The sequence below is a fragment of the Bombus vosnesenskii genome, unplaced genomic scaffold, assembly GCF_011952255.1.
Source record: "Bombus vosnesenskii isolate JDL3184/JDL3185 unplaced genomic scaffold, Bvos_JDL3184-5_v1.1 scf7180000013339, whole genome shotgun sequence".
Classification (NCBI taxonomy): Eukaryota; Metazoa; Arthropoda; class Insecta; order Hymenoptera; family Apidae; genus Bombus; species Bombus vosnesenskii.
In genome coordinates, this window is record NW_022882976.1 from 988,831 (window position 1) to 997,968 (window position 9,138).

The 9,138-nt window shown below is 38.0% G+C and overlaps 1 protein-coding gene across 2 annotated transcripts in view; it reads left to right on the plus strand.

The window, feature by feature from the left end:
- The window catches only part of LOC117236031 (synapsin), a 41,327-nt gene that overhangs the window by 973 nt on the left and 31,216 nt on the right, over positions 1-9,138 (plus strand). The window contains exons 2-6 of one of the 2 annotated variants that reach the window (XM_033498612.1): positions 3,796-4,221; positions 5,919-6,255; positions 7,252-7,505; positions 8,776-8,911; positions 9,029-9,133. In XM_033498612.1, the coding sequence (XP_033354503.1) occupies positions 5,998-6,255; positions 7,252-7,505; positions 8,776-8,911; positions 9,029-9,133 (753 nt within the window). In that variant the 5' untranslated portion in view covers positions 3,796-4,221; positions 5,919-5,997. The remainder of the gene's footprint in view (positions 1-3,795; positions 4,222-5,918; positions 6,256-7,251; positions 7,506-8,775; positions 8,912-9,028; positions 9,134-9,138) is intronic. The other variant, XM_033498613.1, reaches the window with a different exon arrangement.

Consider the following 9,138-nt stretch of genomic DNA (forward strand, 5'->3'; position numbering starts at 1 on the left):
AATAACTGTTACGCCCGTAATCTTGTCATAAATCATAATTCATCCCTAGATCAAGATGGTCACCAGGTATCAAAACATATCAACTCAGGCCTATAATAATCCTAAGGAACCGCCATAAAATTTAGCATCTTTTACGGTCAATTGTTACAAACATTTTAAAAGTCGAAAAGTTTCTTAGGGTTGTTGCTCATTCTGATAAAACACGGGTAAAGCGGGGTTTTCCAATGTTCAACGGTCAATTCCACCCTCGAACAACCGTTGGTGGAGAACGGCCAGCACCCATCAATATTTTCGTATAAATATTGCCGTCACAGATTCTTACTTGCTATCGTCCTTCCGACCAGTATACGTCTTAGTTAGTTAGTGAATCAGTCGACATCTAAACTTGTTATCTCTAAATCTCAGACGGAAAGCATCTCAGGGCGTTTTGTGTAAAGTTGTTATAAAAGAAAAAGTAAAGCATATATAATAACAGACATAGAAGAAGACTGTTCAGTGTGCGATGAACAAGAAACTTCAGCAACTGAAAACAGGATGGAAACACATGAAAAACTATTTACGACCGATTCAGAGTTTAATATTATAAATAAGCGTTCACGTCCAGGGCAAAGAGGAAAGAAACTATTATTGACAGAAGAGAATGAGACTGATGTAGAAAACCAACGTATCACAACGGGCCTGATGGAACAGTTTGGAAAGAAATAGATGCAAGTCCCAAACCTGGCGGACATCAGTTGATAATATTTTTAGGGATATGCTAAACGGCATATAATGAAAGGACAAGTAAAGTATAAGAGATCATATAATAAAATGTACTTAAAATGTACTAAAATTTAGAGCACTGGGACAAAACTAGATGCATTTATTGCTCTGCTATATGCCCGCGGTGCATATCAGGCAAAGAATTTAGATGTCTCACATTTGTGGAATAAAATTTGGTGACCTGCATTTTTTCAAAAACAATGAGCAGGAATGACTTTACTGAAATTATGAGGTTTATACGATTTGATAAGAAGAGCGAAAGAAGCCAACATTTAGGAACCAATAAATTTGCAATGGTACCTACAGTATGGGACTCATTTATAGAGAATTCACAAAATTGTTATCAACCTGGTGCATACATTACTTTTGTATAAAGAATCGCGGGAAAAAACCATGCAATGTAACTATCAACAAGTTCAGATTCATTACTACAAAAAACTTGTCTAGTAAAAAGTTGTAAAGATTACAAAACTACGAAAATTTGTTCAAAATGCAGGAAATATGCATGCGGCAAATGTACATTTGATAATAAGATAATTTGTAAAAAATGCAGTGAAGTTGAATAAGATATATCTTTATATAAATACAAGTGTAACTTTATTTAAGTCTAGAATTGAAATTAAACAAAAGTAAATTTGGACGAAATTTTATGAAAGTTCACCATTTTATATACATTCAGTTATAAATTAACCATTATCTAATTTAAATCATAAAAACTATTACTTCTTTAATCACCGGTCATTTTGACCGGGCACGGTACAAATAGATATACACGAAGTGTCGATAGGTTTAGTGTTAAGTATGTTATTAGTCGAGACTCGTATTCATTTTAAATTTACGCGGGAGCCTATAAACGCAACGGTACTATGTTGATCGAAGAGTTTCTACGAGATAACAATTTATAGTGTGCATAAAGTGACGCGACCGTTCTCGTGGGTATGTTGCGCGTTATTTTCACGTGACGTTTCGATTCTGTGATCTCTACTTTTTTCCACCAATTAGATTCTTCCAATTCTTCGATACCAAAACACATTCTTTCGCGCGCCGCTCGTTACAAAGAAGTTTTTATTGAACTGTTTGATTTCCGATGTACGAAATCACCATTTAAATACGTATATTTAATAATGATAAACATAAACGGTTTTTGTAAAAAGAATTGAATAAAAAAGAATCTAGTTGAAGTTACGCGTTGTTTTACGTTTAAAAAACGTTAAGTGATTGCATTAAATACAATACTACGCCCCTTAGCACAAAGAATAAAGAGCATTAGTCACCAGAATAAACGTGGTGTAAATACAAATACAAATAATTACACAATTACTCAAAATTAAATATTCCATGGTAAGTATTTGTTCATTTTTTTTCAACTCTTACGACAGATGCACGTTTCTATATGCGCAGCTTTGAGCGGTCAATGCGCCTGCCCTTTCCTAACGCCTAGGGATTTCCATCATCGATTATTACTAGAGTCTAAGCTAAAGCCCCTAGAAATAATATGAACAGCGTAGATCCGTGAAAATACAAGTGCGTACAAATACAAATCCAACGTAGCTATTCCCATGTTTCGCATGTCGATTAATTAAGCAAATTATGTCTAATACATTGGAAAGAAAGTTTATCCTAACATTTAATTAAATATACGGTATATCCGAATACGTTCTGTACACAGTAAATGTTTGAACGATGGGGTGCGCCAAGAAATTTATTGATTTAAAACGTTTTATCACTTTATCTCTCGTGACAATCGGCTACGCAGTACTGTCAACAATTTGGAAAATTGTTACTCCACCTATCTATATTAAAATTAGGAATAGTTGTCAAGATCTGCTAATTGATCAGTATGACGTTTAGTACATTCTAAACATAAAAATAAATAAAGTGAATCTCCCAAGTTAGATAAGCTGTCACGAGTTAATAAGATCGAGGAAAAGAAGATATATCTAAAAACCCGTGGAAATTAGAAGGAAGACCGAATTTCGTGGGAGTTCATTTAAAATTCAATTACGTCTAGAATCTCTGACATTAATTGAATGCAGACAGTTCGCCAAGTTGTCGCATGCAACTGCGAACTTTGTTAGTTTAAAGTTTCGAGTTACTCTGATTAGAAAATGCTTTCACGGGGAAAGCGACTAGCTGGAAGTTTCGGCTTTAAAGAAATCACGAAGCTTCTCTCGACATTCAGTGAAAAGTTTCCACTTTTCAATTCTTTCTTTGCTGCTGCCACTTTACGGTCACGAAATAGCGTGTCGCGTTCAACGAGTAACACCAGCGAATAATTCCGAAGAATTTCAACGAGACGCCACTTTTATCGTAGAAACAAATTGATGGCCCACCATTTCCTGGTAGCCTTGGTAAAAATTGTACGAGGCAATACAACGTTATCAGGCGTTTCTATCGCGGTCCGATATCGAAGCTAAAATCATGCTTCCTATCGGAGAAAGCAAAACACGGTCCGCGTAAAAAAGTTCTTCAACATGTAAAGTCACGCTGCGTCGGTATCGATCAACGGAATATCAAGCTCCACTTTTACTGTGCTAAATTTCTGTGAGGGTCTCCATCTCGCACACTCTGAGTGTTCGCGTGGACGTTTTTATCACGGACCTCGCACGAGCACTCGTTGTTCCTTACTAAGAACATAGAGGTTTAATTATAGCGATACTTCAGTATAAAAAAGGAGAGTAAAAAAAGAATGTATCTCCTTTTTTTTTAAACCGGTTGCCAGATATTTCCATGGCTTTCAACAATCTATACCCGTAACTCGTTCTTTTAAATATGCCAGTCTCTTTCGAAGAAGATTTTAAAAACTTGAATGACACTCTTGTCCTGACATAATGTGTATACTATAGTAACACTATACCTCGGACATTTACGTAATCAACGCGTCATAATCCCCTACATGTATGAGAAGTGCTTAAGTAGTTGGAGGAATTTTATATTAATCCAACAGTATTCCATCAATGGACATTCATTCAATATTACAAACCAGAAATCATTCTAACCTTCTCTAATCATCGCGTATCATTCCATTTGCAGATTTCAACTTGGATTGTTTAGTTTCTCCTTCCTCACCTCTCTTATTTCATCCTTTCCTTTTGGATTACCTTACGTTGAAGTGTTATTCCACAACTTGGGAAAAAAAGGGCACAACAAAGAGACGAATCGGTAGTGAACGTCGTCGAGCGAGCCACAAAGCCCAAGACACAAAATCTCCGCCTCCGCCTCCCGTTCCTAAGCCGCTCGAAGAACACGAAGATCGTCGCATACGGTGACCATCCGACCACCAAAAGCCACCGGAATTCTGCGGTTTTGGTCAGGAGGACGAGGTCGGTGTTAAACCAGCAAGATTACCGGCCGCGGCGGTTGCGCCAAATACTGTGGTACAGCCCCTTCACCCGGCAACATTTCATTCTCCAGCTTTCGACAGTCCTTCACTTCCAATGTTAACTACCTGAAACGGAGGTGAGTGCCTGTCTCTTTCTGTGTCCAACAGCGCGATGCCTATTCTGTTGTCTCTTTGCATGCTCGATAACACTTGGCCGATGGAATTTCAACACTTCCCCTTCTGACCGTCTCGAGAGATTCGAGGAATTCGGAAGCTAGATGCTTCGGATATCTTCAGATTTCTATTTGTTCGTTCAATAGCTTCAAGCCTTGTTTGTTGAGTGATTAATACTAAAAGTACTAGTCATTAGCAAGCCGGTAAAAGTTAATTCCCCGCCTAACGACTGGAAATACTCGGAGGTTTTTATACTCGAAAGAATGACAAGTGCTGTTATATGAATTATTTAAAATAATTAACTCAAGATAATAAATTCGAAATTTTTTGGCTATTGCTTTTAATATATAAAAAAAGTATAATTGAAGGTCCCACGAGAAGGAATCTAGTATTAAATCATCGTCAAACATCGTTTAGATTGAAAGGTCACTGAGCTTCTTTTTAGAATATTATGATAGATTAACGTCCCTGCCAACAACGAAAATTGTAACTTTGTTTCTCGTAGTTGAGAACGTCCAGATACGTTCATAACAGTACATGCCAGTACATGGAAATGTATAAAGCAACTCGAAACAAAGAGTCCGGGTCGTTGTACGATAGATGCTTGCAGAAGAGTACATTTGTCGCAGCCTTTTCATTGAACCTGAAGACAGAGTCTTATAATAGAAGCCTAAAATAATGAACGACCATCTTGATAGAAAGCTTAGTTGAATGGTCTTCTATACGTATATATTCTGAATGGTGATATGTCGTATAATATCTCGGCGAATAAATTGCTCGTTCAATTAACCCTGGGCCGACTATCTGATTTATCCATTGAACTATAATTAACAGCCGGTATTCGAGTTCCACGAGACCCAAGCGATGGGCCGATAATTCCAACTACATCATAACGGCTATTATTTAATTATAGCACAATTAAGCGTAAATTAATACCGCAAAAAGAAGTGGAGTAAAATACCACGCAAGCATCTCGGTGTTTCTTCATGTTTTATAAATCTCGATGTATGTATGCATGCAAATTATCCAAGAAAGTGCTTTTGGCATCGTGCAAAATCAGCCTAAGGCTCGACGTTTTCCATCTTGGTATTAGACGAGTGATTTAAAAGCTCTAAGAACAACTTTTTGTGTTAATTACAGCCACCGCTTCGTATCATTTAAACCCGTAACGATATTACGCTAAATATTTCAAATTATTTCAAGCTTACCACGCATTCCATGTCTTCGTTACAATTTATTGTCCAACCAAGCAAAACGTCGCTATCGGGTATCTGTCATCCGATTGTCTCGTCGTCAAGGGGAAGTCGTCTCTACCTGTACCTTGCAATCGATCGTCGAGCCGTATTTCACGCAAGACACCGCAAGACGAGACATGTCCACTACTAAAAGACACCATCCGACTACCAGCTACGCGCATCAGAACCAAATATGTCATCACATCCCGTGTCACGCATGCAAACCAGCAATCAGCAATCGTTCATCATCGCCGGCGCGCCATCTATGCCATTTATACCCCGAGCACCTCTGGCTGTTCGATGTGTGCATTATAAACTAAGCCGTGTGATCTGCAAAAAAGCAACCAAGCAAAATAAAAAAATGCAAAAAGCGTGAAATCACTGGACGATCGGACCGATTGCCACTATCACGACCACGACCATAGTTTGTCTTCCAGGTTCTCGTCAGGGGATTTGAGCTCGGAGCTCGACGATGAACCAAGCACAGACTCCGGGCTGGCCTCCATGGCCAGGGATTCGTCCCAATCGTATCAAGCGGTACCGGATCGGCCATTGCAGTCTCAGCCGACTCCTGTTCCACCGGCTAACCAGCCACCGGTACCTGGAGCACCGCCGTCTGGACCACCTCAACCCGTTGGCGGCGATCTAAGTCTCAACCTGAGACCCGGATCGAGAACCACCAGCGCTCCTTCCTCGCCGGCCAAGACCCGGGAAAGTTTACTCCAGAGGGTTCAAAGTTTGACCGGAGCTGCTCGCGACCAGGTACACTTCATCTTCTTTTTAAATAATTAGAAAAACTTAGTACAGAAAAGTTAAGCTGGGGTACGAATTTTTAATCCTTATCACTAAGTTATGGATATTTATACATTTATTAAGGAAATTAAAAGCTACAAAAATACACAGAATCCACATGCATAATAGACGAAAATATATAGTACACGTTATATTTAGACGGAACAAATGTCCGGGGCAAGATTCTATTTCTTAATTATAAATATAAATTTGTATAAACATCCACAGTTTATTTATTACCCTACTGCTGACAATTAGGGTAGAACCCTGGCTTATATTTGATAGCATTGCAATTGATCGGAGTGATAAAGGTTAAATTATATAATAATGAACGAAAGAAAGATATACATGTATATTTGATCTGTTTTATATTAGACTCTTTTTATCATATTAGTAACAGCCATCCGTTCTGGCAGATATATTACGTCTATTCGTATCTCCTGTCAAATATAATGTCGTTTTCTAAAATTACAGTGTTTTTCGTACCATTTGCCTTTTAAGTCTCCTTTGGTTTATCACTGTACGAGAGAAATATATGACTAAGCATGATTACTTCCGTGAATGAGTTCCATCTTCAAGTCCAATTCCAAGGTGTACACACAGTGTGTAACATATAAATGGTTACTCATTCTCAAACAGTCAGATTACGTAGAAATGTAATCGTAGAAACGTGCGGTGCAAAACCTTCGATAGAACAACGTTAGCCAGATTTCAAGCTAAAATTGCGTTCTTGCATGTTCAACGCGTTATCTGGTCTTTCTAATGCTTTCGAAGAAATACGCAAGCATTTGCGTGCACGAAATCCCATTAATCTCTTCAGTATTCATTATCCCATTATACCATTTGGAGCGTTTGGATCTGTTAAGACGTAGCCCTATATGTAGAAGAAAAATTCTTTCTTTTTTTGCGTGTAAATTGTGGGAATGCAGTAGTGTAACTAATTGTCTAAATCTTCTTTACAAACAGGGTGCATCGATTCTAGGAGCGGCGGTGTCAGGTACAACTAGAGGGCCATCTTACAACAAAGATCGGTGTTTCACCCTGCTAGTCATCGATGACCAGAATACCGACTGGAGCAAATACTTCCGGGGTCGTAGGCTTCACGGTGATTACGAGATCCGTGTAGAACAGGCTGAATTTAGGGAATTGTCGTTAACTGCGAGCGAGACTGGTACTATTGTGTCCATGGCGGTTTATCGTAACGGAACCAAAGTCATCCGGTAATTATTATTAATTATAATTATATGTTATCTTTCAATTTACGTATCTCTCTCACTTAAATTTATCTATATATATGTCGGGTTCACATTATGATTAGGGTTAGGGGCGTGAAACGAATCTTCATTTAGATTACACATTGTTGTTATGCAATAGAGATGTTGACTAGTGCAAATATCATTAATGCAGAATTTGACAAGTAATCGTGGTAATTAGATACTCGAGATGCTAATGACAATGATCCTAGGTTCAATAACGAATCCGCGGTCAACGGGATAACAAAATGCGCTTTCTTCCAAAACCCAAGTTGCACTCAACTTGCTTGTCTACGGTACAAATATTACTGAACTAACTCTTTGTTAAAACGTGGAATATCCACCGAGCGTAAAGATGCTATGTAACTCGCTAATGAGACCTCACGAGAGAATGATTTTCCGTCACGATAATGCTGCAGAGGTAGACTATGATGGGGTGTATCTAAGGACACGAGATCATCGAATTTGTCGAGAAAGGTCTTCGTTCGGAAAGTGAGGGAAACGGACGTTCCTGTTAATTGGTTAGTTTCCATGTTGGTGATTAGAAAAGGATGCTAGCCGCCCTTGAGGGAAAATTACTAGCGGGAAGCATCGTTCGTGAGAAAAATAGATTTCCCCTATCTTCCCGTAGTTGGGACAAAGACTGTTTGTCTGTTTAAAGGACTTCAGTTAACTAAATCTTAAGATTTGTAACGGGTCCGTTACAAGAAACCGTTGGAATGTTTACTGTCGAGTGCCGCTACAACTATTTCTTTTAAGGAGAGCTATAGAATTATTCCAGAATTACTCTATGTTAGGTAAGAACAAGTCAAGCTCATTATCACAAATCTCGAACAATTATATTCGAGTTAAGTTATAGAGGTTAAAATATTGGGGGTTTTCCGAAGAATTCCAAAGGAAGGCCCCGGTGTCCTTTCATCTCCGACATATATATAATATATATTTTTTTTTTTTTGAGAAATTTAAAGGTGCAAAAATGCATAGAATGAATATGTAAAAAAATGAATATGTAAAAATGCATAAAATATCGGAAGTATAGAATTCACTATAATATTTAATAGAGGAAACCAATCATGAAAATATGAATATACATAAACATCCGCAGTCTATTTGTTATATGTATATTATATCATAATATTTATTTATTTATATGTATATGTACGTATTCTACTTATTTTAATCAATATGTATTGTTTATTTTCACTGCGAAAGTAAAACAGACAAATTCTGTCGACAGATCTTTCAAACCTGATTTCGTCCTGATACGACAGAACCTAAAGGACGCCGGAGAAGACAACAAGAACCTTCTTCTCGGTTTAATGTACGGCGGTGTCCCGAGCATTAACAATCTCACGGCAATTTACAACTTTCAGGTATGAACTTTGCGTGAGCTAACGACCACATTGAAGATACTTCGAATAAAGGAAACGATTAAGAACTTTAACAATTTCGCATGAAAATGGATTTCTTAATCGTGCTTCTTTTTTCAGGATAAACCATGGGTGTTCGCACACCTATTGGGACTTCAACGTCGTTTAGGAAAAGACAACTTCCCCTTGATCGAGCAAACTTACTATCCCAACCATCGTGAAATGGTAAG